This window comes from Muntiacus reevesi, chromosome 4 (genome assembly GCF_963930625.1).
Source record: "Muntiacus reevesi chromosome 4, mMunRee1.1, whole genome shotgun sequence".
NCBI lineage: Eukaryota > Metazoa > Chordata > Mammalia > Artiodactyla > Cervidae > Muntiacus > Muntiacus reevesi.
In genome coordinates this window covers 139,195,728-139,211,473 of record NC_089252.1, presented here as the reverse complement: position 1 = coordinate 139,211,473, position 15,746 = coordinate 139,195,728, and the positions used below count along the sequence as shown (strand labels likewise).

General features: G+C 34.2%; 1 protein-coding gene across 4 annotated transcripts in view; it reads left to right on the top strand.

The window, feature by feature from the left end:
- The window catches only part of EEA1 (early endosome antigen 1), a 122,969-nt gene that overhangs the window by 89,670 nt on the left and 17,553 nt on the right, over positions 1-15,746 (top strand). For all 4 annotated transcript variants that reach the window (XM_065934196.1, XM_065934198.1, XM_065934200.1 and 1 more), the window contains 6 exons: positions 1,392-1,592; positions 2,653-2,766; positions 5,043-5,198; positions 8,465-8,604; positions 12,066-12,396; positions 13,462-13,563. In XM_065934196.1, coding sequence (XP_065790268.1) covers positions 1,392-1,592; positions 2,653-2,766; positions 5,043-5,198; positions 8,465-8,604; positions 12,066-12,396; positions 13,462-13,563 — 1,044 coding nt within the window. The remainder of the gene's footprint in view (positions 1-1,391; positions 1,593-2,652; positions 2,767-5,042; positions 5,199-8,464; positions 8,605-12,065; positions 12,397-13,461; positions 13,564-15,746) is intronic.

The window sequence follows — 15,746 nt, the reverse complement described above, 5'->3', positions numbered from 1 at the left end:
AGAACTCAGAGAGCTTGGAAACATTCAGGTCTTAACCAGTCAGAGAAGACAGACACTTGGGGGCATTCAGCAGAAACCCCAGTAATGTCACACCTTAGAATTAAAGCTGAATTAGCCCTAGAATAAAAGCTAGTGTACATAAGCATGGGAATGAGCCTGAAAAGGATCCAGGTGAACCACAAGTATATTAACTGCCTACTGGAGCAAAATTCAATATTCTTTGAAAGAAGACAACAAATTTCAGACTTGTCATAACAAATATAAAAAAAATTACTAGATAACACAGAGTGGAAAACATACGAGCTATAAGTAAGAGAAAAGTGATTCAATGGAATAAAACCTGAAATAAGAGAGGATAGAGTCATCATATAAGTACTTTAACACAGCTTTTAAAATATATGGATTTAAAGAAAAAACTATAATAATGGAAATAGAAGTGAAAACAAAGAATAGAACTTTTAGAGGTTAAAAAAATACCTAAAATGAAAATTTCACTGAATGAATATATTGAGTGGAAAAAACAGTATCAGTGACCATTAAGACAAGGTAATTGAAACTGTCCACAATGAAGCCCAGAGAGACAAAAGATTGGAGTAAAAAATGAAGAGTGCCTTAGTGACCTTTAGGATAGCAACATGTAGTCTAGGATATATGTATGTTTGTGTGTGTATGGTGTATACATATGTTTGTGTGTGTGTGTATAATTTGTGTCAAAGAAAAATGTTTATAGAAATAATGACTGAAAAATTGTAAAGTTGATTAAAAATATGAAAGCACAGATTCAAGAAACTCCTGAATTCCATCCAGAGTACCCCAAAGAAACATCAGATGAGTTGGATTTCACCTAAATTAAAAACAGATGCTCTTCAAAAGACACCATTACAAAAATAAAAGCTAAGACACAGACTGGGAGAAAATAGATGTAGGACACTCATCTGACAATTGAGAAACATCCAGAATATATAAAGAACTCTTAATAGTCAGCTCAGTGATTGTCTGGGGCGAGATGAGTGAAGTGTATTGAGTGCATGAAGAAGCTTTTGGGGGTAATCAGGTTTTCTTGTTTGTTTGTGGTGATGGTTAAATGAATGTACATATTGATTAATCCTCAAACTGTATAATTGAATTGCGTAAATTGTATTTAAATTATAATTCAGTAGAGTTGGTTTTAAAAATGGTAAGAATCTCTGAATCTGATATTGTTTCTTGTGATTCTCAGAGGTTATATTTACTTATTTTTTGGAAAAATGTGAATAATTTTTCTTGGAGAAAAAGGTTGAGATAATCTATCTTAGGGTATTTTAACATTCTTATGGTGTTTACATTTGGGTTTCTTCATTCTTGTTATATCATTTGTGGCCTTCATAATTAGATCCCTGCTTATATGACAGGTAACTCAGCTAACAGAGAAGCTGAAGAATCAGTCAGAAAGCCATAAACAAGCCCAGGAGAATTTGCATGACCAGGTGCAGGAGCAGAAGGCACATCTTAGAGCTGCACAGGACCGTGTCCTTTCCCTGGAAGCCAGCATCAGTGAATTAAATAGTCAGTTAAATGAAAGCAAGGAGAAGGTTTCCCAGCTTGATATACAGGTAATATCACATTGTGCAACTTGTTTGTATGAATAAAACACCAGTTTTAAGCTATCACATTTAAATTATTTTTCTCTCTTCCTCTCCATCCCCTACCTTACTTATTAATTGAAAAAATAGAAATAGGAATTAGAGTTGTATGTGGACAGTTTGTTAAGCTTTTCTGTTTGCCTTTCTCCCTACCAGAGATTTTTACTTTTCTCTTTTTCCATGAGGCCCTTACTACTGTTTGTGAAGTTCAAAGTAGTTTGTTATTATACCGTTAGATTTCTGTTACAGATGTTTGAGTTTATTTTGAATTTGATTTTTTAATTTTTATTTTAAATGTTTGATTTAAAAAAAAAACAAAAAACACCCCAAACTTTAGGGGATTCCCTGGTGGTCCAGTGATTAGGACTTGGTGCTTTCACCGCTGAGAGCCCAGATTCAGTCCCTAGCTGGGAAACTAAAATCCCTCAAGCTGCATGTGCAGCCAAAAAATAACTTTATATAGTACAATTATGTATTTTAATATGTTTCCCTTCAGAGGCCAATATGGAAGACTTGCTCAGTGAGTCAGTCACGGGGTGGGGATTAAGGTATATTTCTTTCTCCATTCTCATCATTGTTTTTTTATTCTATACTACAATAGAGAAAGTTTTAGAAACATTTGTAAGTCTTAGTTTTATTTTAGGAGAATAATTCCATTAAAATCAGAAATAATATAATAACAAGTATACTATTAGAATTTGGGAAAAAGAGGATACACCTTTCTTTTTAAAATTTATTAGATGAGTTACAGATAATTCAATATGTAGATGTCCTATTTAAGAGAGAAAGGTGTACTTTGGTGTTCTATAGGGACTTTTTTTTTTTTATCATTTATTAAAACATTATTAGGAGTATTCTCCTCTATTCACTCCTGTTTGGGGGATTATCACATATTTATTTTTTAATATCTAAATCTTTGTTTTCTGCTGAAAGATTTAATTTTAAAAATTAATGAGAAAAGTATTGTACACTCATCAAGCGGAAACCAAGAACTAAATACAAATTAAATGAGTTGTAAATTTTGTTACAGGTTAAAGCCAAAACTGAATTATTACTATCAGCAGAAGCAGCAAAAACTGCTCAAAGAGCAGATCTTCAGAATCATTTGGACACAGCCCAAAATGCATTACAAGATAAACAGCAGGTAGGAGAGCTTGATGCAGTTTCCTATCATAACCTAATGTTTCGGTAGATAGATTAACAGGAAAAATATGTGAAAATGATACTTTGATATAATATTGTGATTGACTTGCTTATTCTCCTTAATTTCTCCTTGAATTCAGAACCAGTGAGTGGAATATGCAGGAATTAGACAGGTGGAGATAAAATATAATCTTTGGGAATTTCCTGGCAGTCAGTGGTTAAGACTTGGTGCTTTTGCTATGGTGACCCGGGTTCAGTCCCTGGTTGGGGAACTAATAATTCTGCAAACTGTGAGGTGCAGCCGAAAAAGGAAAAGTATATCACTTATGTTCTTGATAAAGTTCAACTTGTGCAGTTGTGGTTGAACTTCTTAATACTGTTGTTCTCCCATAATAGAGACCTTAGTGTGGTGAAATATTTACTCCTAATTTTTGAATTGTTTCTTCATCCTATTAAGTGGCAATGACCTAGAAAGACAGACAGACTTCCACACCTGTTTTAAGTGGACAGTCAGGTGGTGACCCAGGTATACTTACCTCTTGGCAGGAAAAGAGCAGCATGTATTCCTCTCTTTTCCTGGGGGTGGGAGTAAACGTGGGGCTAGAAAGAATACCACAGTTACTCTTCTCAACACTTCTGATAGAATAAAAGCTTCCTACTTCAGGGCCAAAGTTAAAATATTGGTAAATTTTTCTTACCTTTGACCAGGTAGGAATTTTAAAAATTTACTTTTTATTTGAGAAGCAATATGGTTGTTGATCCAAAAAGTTTTATTAATAATATAGTAGTATATATCAAGTTAATAAGACCTTTCTCTATATTTACCTTTAACTGCAATCCATTTTTCTCCTTATATGGAAATTTTGCTTTTAGGTTTGGTATATTTCCTTCCAGACTTCTGTAATCATTGAAAAAAAAAATGTGTGTGTGTGTGTACATGCAGGTCTTTTTGTTTTATACACATGGTTTCACTATGTATGTTCTACAGCTTGCTTTTTACTTTACATTATTGCTAAACACATCTATAAAGTATTTTCTAAGAACTAAATCAGTGCCAGAAAGTATAATGGAAAAAGTATTTATATGAATAACCACATAAAAGTTGAAATTTTTATTTGCCCAGAATATTACTAGCAAAATTCTAAAGCAAGTAGCAAAAGAATAGAACATTTTCTGAAGTATGTCTGATGAAAGATTGATATTTTTGTTTAAAACATTTTTACATAAGAAACAAATCTACAAAAAGAAGTAAAAGATCAAAACTATATTAGGAAATCTTCATATTCATTAAGAATTAATTGCAAATTAAGACAGTAATATGCCCTTATTAAGGTAAAATGTTTGTGTGCATGTGTTTAACACTGGAAAGGCTAGACATGGTATAGAAGAACAAGTCACTTCCACATGTTACTTGCAGTTCAACCTTTTGATGGTAATAGGGAAAGCTGGTTGGCAATATATTTAAGACCTTTAAGATTTTTCATATTCTTAATCTCACTTTTAGTCCTTTACTCTAGGGAAATAATCATAGTGTTAAGGATGGTGTTTGCATATCTGTTGGCAAGGTTTATAGCAATCCAAGAATACAACAGAGGGCCTTTGGCTAAATAATGATCTATATGAATAAAATTTATGCAGTCATGTATAATGATAGTTTAGAAGATAATATCACAGTTTTATGATACTTTGTTATAAAAACAAAGGAAGTTACAGTAAAACTGTATGTAAACTGACATCCTTTATTTGAAAAGTAGAAATAAAGAAATAGAAACTAACATACAGAAAAGTCTAGAAGGAAGGTTATCAAAACATTAATAGTATCTATGGGCAGTGGATTTCCTAATAATCTTTATATTTTTTGTTCTGCAATTAGATATTCCAATCAATTGAACAAATATTATAATGTAATCAATGTAATTAAAAATATTTTTAAAAATGGTATCTTGAACATTGAAAATATTTAATTATAGGATAAAAGCGTTACTTTGTTGTTAGCCTGCTTAATATCTTGTTGTCTCTTTTGGCTTCTAAAATTACTCTTCCTAGAAAAAGTTATTGAGCAGTTAGGTGTATAAACGTAGTATCTCAGAGTGTGTACAACTTTAGTTCAGGTCTTTTATGTTGATGGGTAAATATAATCTCATATATATTATTAGGCTTATCTATAGTCTTACTCAAAATGCTTTCTTAGAGTTTTCTGCTTTACTTTGAGCAAACATTTGGGCACTACAGCAAAGTAAACGTCACCAAAGTTGTCTTTAATTGTACTTTCTATAGGAGTTAAATAAGATCACTACTCAGTTGGATCAGGTCACTATAAAGTTGCAGGATAAGCAAGAACATTGCAGTCAGCTGGAAAGTCATCTTAAAGAATATAAAGAGAAACATCTGTCTTTAGAACAGAAAACGGAAGAATTAGAAGGTCAAATCAAGGTTTGTATAAAAAACTAGCTATATTTTCTATTGCTATAACAATGGAAGTTGATGACCTGGAAGGAATCCAAGATTTTAAATTTGCAAGTGAAGGTCAAGTTGTGATATAAAAATTATTTGTAATTTTTCATGTCTTAATTTTGAATTCCACATTTACTTTTAATTTCTTCACTAATGGATGGCTTTACAAATAGCAGTTAACATATATACTGGTTCCATTGTAAAGTGTAAATGTTTCAGAGAGATAGTCGACTAAGTGTCTACTCTGTAATTACAGGGAACTTATTTATGTTGTTCTTGTGAAGTCTCTTCTACCTCAGCATTCCCATCTCCTTCCCTCCTTATTCCAATATAATACTCAGTTATGGTATCTTTCTTCTGTTTTACCCTTTGGATTTTATTTCTGATTAATATTATTAAAATTTTCACTGTGGTAAACTGTTTTTCTTTAACTCAACTTCAAGTGAAAGTGTTGATTTATATTTAAGAAATTAAATAACTACATATATTAGAGAAGGATTTTACCTGAGTCTTTTGCTCTTTGAATTAGAGCTACTATAAGTAAAACAAATTTCTCAAGTTAGTATATGTGAAATTTACACCTTCACAGTCAGATGAAGCACTTCCATACAATTGTAGAATCATGGGCTGTGTGTATGTATAGATGTGCATAGAAGAAGAAAATTACATTTACAGTTCTATTTATGGGTTCCCTTTTCTTTATGGTCAGTAATAATAGTATGACAGATTACATGGTGTAATGATTGAAAAGAACAGAAAAAATTTTTTTTTTTGTCTATTTGTTTTTAGTTGAAGGGCATGTAACGAGGATTATGTTTGAGTATCTTTTTGTTGTTGTTTAGTCACTAAGTCATGTCCAACTCCCTGTGACTCCAGGGACTGCAACATGCCAGGCTCCTCTGTCCTTCACTATCTCCTGGAGTTAGCACAAATTCATATCCGATGCTATCTATCCATCTCATCCTCTGTCACCCCTTCTCCTTTTGCCTTCAGTCTTTCCTAGCATCAGAGTCTTTTCCAGTGAGTTGGCTTTACACATCAGGTGGCTAAAGTTGGAACTTCAGCATCAGTCCTTCCAGTGAATATTCAGGGTTGATTTACTTTAGGATTGACTGGTTTGATCTCTTTGCGGTCCAAGGGACTCTCAAGAGTCTTCTCCAGCACAATTCGAAAGCATCAATTCTTCAGGACTCAGCCTTCTTCATCGTCCAACTTTTCACATACATACATGACTACTGGAAAAACTATAGCTTTGACTATATGGACCTTTGTCAGCAAAGTGATGTCTCTGCTTTTTACACTTGTCTAGGTTTGTATAGCTTTCCTTCCAAGGGGCAAGCGTCTTTGAATTTCATGGCTGTAGTCATTGTCTGCAGTGATTGTGGAGCCCAAGAAAATAAAATCTATCACTGCTTCCACTTTTCCCCCTTCTATTTGCCATGAAGTGATGGAACTAGATGCCATGATCTTGGTTTTTTGAATGTTGTCTTAAGTCAGCTTTTTCACTCTCCTCTTTCACCTCATCAAGAGGCTCTTCAGTTCCTCTTCACTTTCTGCCATTAGAGTGGTATTATCTGCATATCTGAGGTTGTTGATATTTCTTTTGGCAATCTTGATTCCATTTTGTGATGCATCCATCCTGGCATTTTTTATGATGTACTTTCCATATACATTAAAGAAACAGGGTGACAGTATACAGCCTTCTATACTCCTTTCCCAATATTGAACCATCAGTTGTTCCACGTAAGGTTCTTACTGTTGCTTCTTGACCTGCATACAGGTTTCTTAGGAGATAGGTTAGGTGGTCTGGTATTCCCATCTCTTTAAGAATTTTCCACAGTTGTGGTCCACACAAAAGTCTTTAGCATGGTCAATGAAGCAGTAGTAGATGTTTTTCTGGAACTCCACCCTTGCTTTCTCTAAGATCCAACAAATGTTGGCAATTTGATGTCTGGTTCCTTTGCCTTTTCTAAACCCAGGTTGAATATCTGGAAGTTCTTGTTTCATGAACTGCTGAAGCCTAGCTTGAAGGATTTTGAGTATAACCTTCCTAGCATGTGAATGAGCACGATTGTATGGCAGTTTGAACATTCTTTGGCATTGCCCTTCTTAAGGATTGGAATGAAAACTGACTGTTTCCAGTCCTGGACCTTTGGACCTATGGATTACAGACCTTTGTGGGCAAAGTGATGTCTCTGCTTTTTAATATGGTTTCTAGGTTTGTCATAGCTTTCTTTCTAAGGAGCAAGCATCTTTGAATTTCGTGTCTGCAGTCACTGTCCATAGTGATTTTGGAGCCTAGGAAAATAACGTCTGTCTCTGCTTCCACTTTTTCCCCTTCTGTTTGCATGAAATGATTGATTGGATGCCATGATCTTTGTTTTTTTGAATGTTGAGTTTTAAGCCAGCTTTTCACTCTTCTCTTTTACCTTCATCAAGAGGCTATTTAGTTCCTCTTCACTTTCTGCCATTAGAGTGATACTATCTGCATATCTGAGGTTGTTGATATTTCTCCCAGCAGTCTTGATAGCAGCTTGTGATTCATCCAGCCCAGCATTTCATATGACGTATTCTGCAAATAAGTTAAATAAACAGAGTGACAATATACAACCTGTGGTACTCCTTTCCCAGTTACAGTTATTAAGAAAATGCATTGCTTATAGATGTTCAAACTATATTTTCAACAATTTGATTTTATAAATTTGTAAAAATAACAGTTATATGTATGTATATGAGGTTGAAGTCACACTGTAAAGAATAATAATCTCTAAATGAAGAGATTATAGATGCCAAATCCAAATTTAATTGGCTTCATATTTATGGTCAAGAGGTATTAATGAGAAGGATGACATGACAACTCCATTTTAGTTTTGAATATTTATATCAGTGTTGTTAACTGAATATAAAAGATTATAAATTTTAATTGGGCCCTTTGTTTTTTCATACGTGAGTTAATAACTTTTATTCAAGTAATAAATATAATTATTTTAAAGTTTATTCTCTTATTCAGTTCATTTTAAAAGTTAAAGCTTAGTGACTGTCTCATACATAAAGTCTGCTACTAGATCTTCTGAAAGATTCCAAGGTAAATGGCTCCTTTATTCAGTAATGAGTTTAGAATATGTTTTTTGTTATTAACACAAGTATTTTTGTGTGTTAGCATCAGTTTGAGTATAAACTAACGTAGTAATGTTTAGTAGATAATTGTTGACACTAAATGGTTTTATATTATATTTCTGCCATAGAAACTAGCAGCTGATCTGCTTGACGTTAGAGCCAGCAAGGAGCAAGCCCTGCAGGACCTGCAGCAACAGAGGCGGACGAGCGCGGATTTAGAGCTTCGAGCCACAGAACTGAGCAAACAGCTCGAAAGGGAGAAAGAAACGTAAGCTAAACTACTTATGGGAGAGTACTGTAAGGGAAGTATTAAGTTTTTCATAAGATTTCAGTTTTTCTATCACAGTGCTTAAAGATTTACCTTGTAAACTGCTGATATTAATGTGCATGAAAAATAAAGCCATCACAATTTGGTTAAATAGGATGGCTTGTATCCAGTCACATTTCAGTAGACTTTGTCTTTAAAGGCCAAATATGGAGTTAACAGATTGGATCTTTGTCAAGAGGGTGAGGGTTTTTGGCTGTCAGTAATAAAGATGGAAGTTGATAGCCTGGGAAAGGTGCCTTTCAGGGAAATGAGATTAAAACCCATCAAAGTTGATGATAATTAAGTTGTTTTGCACTTTCATGGTTTCATCCTTATTTTGGGAGTGATGACAGACATTTTTGTTTTCATGTCTAGTAAACTGGGTCCTGATGTTAGGAATGTGAGGATATACAGATGCATTTTGTCCCTCAAATGGCATTCTTGTCACTCAACATTGTAGTTTCCAGTGCCTAGGTATTTGGGGAGTATATCTGATCCTTTTTTTTTTTTTTTAATAATTTTATTTTATTCATTTATTTTGGCTCGGTTGGTGTTCATTGCTGCACGGGCTTTCTCTCGCTGTGGCGAGCGGGAGTTCCTCTCTGGTTGCAGTACTCGAGCTCCTTGTTGCGTGGCTAGTCTTGTTGCGGAGCATGCACGGTAGCCTGCACGCAGCTCCGTTAGTGGTGGTTGTAGCTCCTGGACTCTAGAGCACAGGCTCAGTCAGCATTTGTGGCGCACAGGCTTAGTTTCTCAGCAGCATGTGGGATCTTCCCGGATCAAAAATCGAGCAGGCAGATTCTTTTCCCGCTGAACTACCAGGGATGCCCACCTGAGCCTTTGATCACCTACCCAGTTATCCTTCACCTCTGGAACCAGTCATGTGACTGTGAAGATGACCTTTGTGGTGGTACTTTTCTCTTTTCTGAGACCCCTATGGGCCCAGAAAAGTTCTTTCCAGTGGATACTTTCCATTTCTAGTAAGGGTTTTTTTTTTTTTTTTTTTTTTTTTAATTTTTGCCTTTACACTTAATGCAGACATCTTTTGTATGGGGTCCTGCATGTTTAGAGTACCAAGAAAGGAGGACTGGGCAAACACATCTGAGGTTTGACAAAACCCCAGTCCTGGTCACAGGACTCAGCCCACATAATGGGGTCCAGGGCTCCCCTTTCTCAAGGACACTGCACGCAGCTCTTTCCCTCCACTTTCCATCTTCTATTTTCATTACTCTGCAGTTTGTGTTTTCAAATATCCTTTCTGATTTTTTTTCTTTGCTCTATGGGTTACTTAGAAGTATATTGTTTACTTTTCAACTATTCAGGGTTTCTTTAGATGTCTTACTGTTGCTGGTTTCTCATTTAATCCCATTGTGGTTATAGAACATACTGAGTAAAACTCGGACATTTCAAACTCTTATTCAGGGCACAGGGTCTGGTTTATCTTGGTTGAGTTTCCTTGTGCACACCTGTGTTTGGTTGGGTAAAGTGTTCTGTAAATATCAGTTTGCTTAAAGTGGTTGATGTTGTTGTTCTAATCCTCTGTATCGTTGCCATTGTTTTCTCTGGTCATTTCTATCAGTTTCTGAGAAAGGGGTGTTAAGGTTTCTCAGGTTGTGGATTTATTTATTACTTCCTTTAGTGATGTTTTAAAGAAAATAAACTAAGTTTTACCATCACTGTGCAAACCTTTATTTCTTTATGCCTTCTTTGATTCACATAGTCCTATGATTTTATAATAATTATTTACAGGAAAGTTAAGTAGCATAGTAAATATATCAAGTTCCAATTTTAGGGTTGCTTGACAGGGATTTTGACTATATTAAAATGATCAAGTAATATTCATACAACAGCTTTTCTGTCTAACCCTTTAAATATCAGTGAGGTACAGGATCCTGTGAATGTACTTCATATGTTTTAGCTACTTTTTTTGAAAATAAAAGGTTCTGGGGCTAAGTTAGAAAATTTCAAGGTATATATGCAGTTCTGATATTAATACCCAACTTCAGTTATGTGGCTGGTACATCTTTTAATAACCTTTCCTTAATATATTGAATTTATAATAAAGTACATTGGAAATAGTGTGCATTCTAGAAATATTACTTTGAACCTGGTTTTATTTTCATCTTAAAAAATGGTTAATTGGTTAATCTCTAATGTGTGCTTTTCTTTTGCTATGTAATATGCATAATTTTATTCATTTTATGAAAACAAAGTCTTTAACTTTCTTAAGCAATATCTTCATTTCTTCATTTTTTTTGAGTGTCTTTAAAACTTTTTATTTTATATTGGGGTATAGCTGGATTAACAAAAAAAAGTTGTGATAGTTTCAAGTGAACAGCAAGGGGACTCAGCTATACATACACATGTATCCATTCCCCCCATTTCCTCATTCTTACAACTTTTCTGTTTTATAAAAAATTGAAGTATAGTTGATTTATAGTATAATGCTAGCTTCGGGTTCTTGAAACTTCTTAATTCATTCAGGTGTAGAAAATTTATGTTAGAGGACAAATGATAAGTCTCTTAACATAATCTACTAGGCTCTAGGATTAAAGTAAATCTTTTGTCTTTTTTCCATGTTTATCATTTGTTCTCTAACATAATTTTTCTACACCTGAATGAATTAAGAAATTTTAAGAATCCGAAACTAACATGATGCTATAAATCAACTATACTTCAATTTTTTAAAAAACGGAAAAGTTGAGGAAATGAGTTGGAATGATTTTCCTGATTGAGATTCCCTGGTGGCTCAGACGGTAAAAAAAAATCTGCCTGCAATGCAGGAGACCTGAATTCGATCCCTGGGTCAGGAAGATCCCCTGGAGAAGAAAATGGCAACCTATTCCAGAATTCCTGTCTGGCAAATCCTGTGGACAGAGGAGCTGGCAGGCTGCAGTCCATGGGGCTGCAAGGACTCAGACAGGGCTGAGTGACTAACACTTTCCCTCTCATTCTTCCTGGTTATCTTACGTGTTTTGAAGTTTAGGACCTGTCAAATACACAGTGTGTTTTATTTTTTCAAGTAAAGAGGCAAATTTCTTTGTCCTTGGGGGCAACATGATAAATCGGTTCTTTAGGATACATGGAACAGTATTTCTGGCTGTCAAAGACTAGATGGTTTGCTGCACGCCCAGATTTCTTTGGGGATACACTGGTTAGACAAGACTGGATTAAATCTTGGGCTTAGATGGTCTTGGCTTTACCACTAATTTATTTGACTTGAAGAAAACCATCCTCATCTCTTAAATGACCAAATCAGATGTTCTAAGGCATTTTTTTTGTGTGTGGCTTTATGACATTAAGTTATTAGTTTTACTTCTTAACTACAGAAGAAAGTTTTAAAACTCAATATATTAATGTGAATGGTAGATTAGAAATGATAAATTATACATTATTAAAGAAATTGTTTCTTAAATATTTAGAGTATCTAATACAAAGTTGGATCTACAGAAGAAATCTGAAGTGCTTGAAAATACTAAGCAAATGCTTACCAAGCAAGAAGAAGAAAAAACAATCCTTAAACAAGAAATTGAAAATTTAAGTCAAGATTCAAAGATGCAGCACAAGGAACTGAATGACAAGATTCAAACAGCAGTAACAGAACTACAAAAAGTGAAGATGGAGAAAGAATCTCTAGTAGCAGAGCTTTCTGCAGCAAAAGAGAAATTATCAAAAGTTTCTGATTCTTTGAAGAACTCCAAAAGTGAATTTGAAAAAGAAAATCAGAAGGGAAAAGCTGTTATATTAGACTTGGTTAGTAGTTTATGTTTATTTTCTTAGGTAGAAATGATTTTTATTTAAAACTTACTGACTTTTCTGCTTAATTCATTGTTGACTTGTCATCCTGAATTTAAATGATCCTAACTGTTGTTATGAGAAAAGGAATGGAGATTACTTAACCTGAGAAAAAGATTCTGGTGCTTGTGTGTGTAATTTTCCAATGGCCCAGAAAATTTTCAGTTGATATATATTCTCTCTATTGTGGATCTGATGCTAGATTGGGCAGGACTGCAGCACGTTTGTCCTTTGGGACACTTCTGCAGAGAATAACTGAAATGTTTTTCACCTGACTATAAAAAAAAGAAAGAAGATCAGAAAGATCTTATTAATGACTTCTAACTCTGGTGCTATAAACTTTCTGATTCTTTCTTCAATTTTCTAAAACTCTAGATAATACCATGTCTTAGAGCTATTGTAAACAATATTTAAACTATAGAGAAAAACACCTTGAGTCTCAGGAAATACTTACAGGGCAGTATATCCTCAGAAATATTTTAACCCAGAATAACATGGAATAACAGCAAAAATAAAATTCTTGTGTTTTTAATATAAAGGTCAGTGAAAGTGTTGAACATAAAAAGCATAATTTTCAAATGTTACTTTTATGTTCTGTTTGGAAAAAATATCTGTACATCTTCCCTCTTAAGTTATATGGGATTATTTTTATTTATTGTTTCCATACTTTAAAAAACCTCCCTCCATTTTTTTGAAGCTCATTATTCTACTTTTAAAATAGCATAAGTTAGTTAATTCTGTAACATAAAAACATGGTTTCCAAAGTACTCTAAAATCTTGTCTAAATATTATTGAAAGTATTTATTATGACTACTGGTTGATAATAGAAACTCTTAGCCTCTCTCCCCATTTACTGCTATTAATATTTGCCTGTTTTTATTACTGAAATGGATGATTCTATCCCATCTTAAATCATCAATGATTCTAGTTTATTTCCTTTTGTGGATCTTATTAAGCTTATAAACCTGAATTCTTAAATTTACCATAAATATTTTCTGCATAATGTAGTTTCCACTTTTTTAGGAGAAAACTTGCAAAGAATTAAAGCATCAGCTTCAAGTACAGACAGAAAGCCTGCATAAGGAACAGAATGAAATGAAAAAGTCACTTGAAAAAGAAAAGGAGGTAAGATTTTCTATAACAGAAATATGTAAAGCATAAGGTTTTATAGTTTTGAAATACTTTCACAGTAGATTCTTAAGTCAAAAAGTTTATTTCCTATACACCATGGAATATTACTCAGCCGTTAAAAAGAATTCATTTGAATCAGTTCTAATGAGATGGATGAAACTGGAGCCCATTATACAGAGTGAAGTAAGCCAGAAAGATAACATTACAGTATATTAACACATATATATGGAATTTAGAAAGATGGTAACGATAACCCTATATGCAAAACAGAAAAAGAGACACAGAAGTACAGAACAGACTTTTGAACTCTGTGGGAGAAGGTGAGGGTGGGATGTTTCAAAAGAACAGCATGTATATTATTTATGGTGAAACAGATCACCAGCCCAGGTGGGATGCATGAGTCAAGTGCTCGGGCCTGGTGGGCTGGGAAGACCCGGAGGAATCGGGTGGAGAGGGAGGTGGGAGGGGGGATCGGGATGGGGAATACGTGTAACTCTATGGCTGATTCATATCAATGTATGACAAAACCCACTGAAAAAAAAAAAGTTTATTTCCTTCGTGTTCTACCAACTGCTAAAAGGATTTAAGCTAAATTATAATAAAAGGTCCAGAATAAAGGATTATAATTAATAATAATAAATAAATTGAGTCAACTAGCTAGAGTTATTTAATTATCAAAGTTAAGGAACATTAGTATGGATAAAAAACAGTCTTCATAGATTTTCCATAGAAATGACATTTAAGTGCTCTTTATTTTATTGACATTTATGTTAATGGAATATTTGATAATGGTTATATAACAATTAAGTGATTGTTCTGTGGTTAATGCTTCTGTTGTTTTCCATCAAAACAAATGAGTAAATAAATGGATATAATATATATATATTATTATTATTCTCTGAAGACATAACCCCTTGCAGCTAGAGTCTGGGCATGTAGCTTTCTAGAGATCTGATTTGATAAAGCAGCAAAACATCATCCCAACAAGTCTTCAGTGTGATTGTGTTCTGGTTGTTGATTGAAAGAAGACATCTGTGTTTTATATGCCAGTCATAGTGGCAAAATTATGGTGACTTAGTGCCCAGGCTGTGAATCCAGATTGTCCGAATTTATATCCTGACTGTGCCAGTTATTAGCTATGCTGTCTTGACTTCTCTCAGGCAGATGCTTATCTCTCTGTGCTCCAGTTTCCTCAGCGGTAAGATGGGGCTGATAGTAGAATCTGTCATGGCATTATTGTGAGAAGTAAATGGGTTAATGCATTTCAGAGTGCTTAGAATACCAGTTGTAACCAAGTAAATGGTTAGGGGCTAGCTATTACTTTATCATTGGTTATCATAACAATCATCAGTATTGTTAATACTACTTGACTCCTGTTTTGCACAAAATATTTCCCTTTGTATTGGAGATAAGCTGAAGCATTCATATATACATAGCACTGAAACTTTTCAAAAATAACTTCGAGTGGTCAAATGCTCAAATTAGGTCTTTAATGAAATATGCATAAAACATGAAAATATGACTTTGGTTGGAAGGGTGAGATGTAGTGTAGTTCACCTTGGCCACAGAAGAACCTCAGTGTGACTTCTATATGGTGATTAACTTTGAACAGAAATGGATCCTAATAAATTATGAAAACAGGTAGTAGCAAAATATGCCTCAAATCTCTAAATGAGGACATGATTTGTGTGGTTTAGACAGATACTAAAGATGTTTGCCAAAATTATTTTCGTTTTATCATAGTTAACATGAAATTATCTTTTCTGATTCACTTTGACTAGTAGACTCAGTTAGCATTTTTAAAATTTTATTTTATTTTGCTTTTTTTGGCCCCACTATGCTGCTTGCAGGGATCTTAGTTCCCCAACCAGGGATTGAACCCAGGCCTGGCAGTGAAAGTGCTGAGTCCTGACCACTGGACCACCAGGGAATTCAGTTAGCATCTTGAGAATATTCAAGACAGTAGACATTTCAGCAATCTATGTTGATTTCCCCTTTTCTATGATATAAGAGAATACCAATCCTGTTCATTTGCAAGCTCTATCCCAATATATAAGTTAAAAAGGAAGGCAGGATTAGATTTGGATCAGTTCATAGTCTGATCCGACAGTGAATAGTGTCAGTTATGAAAGCTCCATGAGGGCAGGGATATTTCTTTTTGGTTTACTACTGAATAT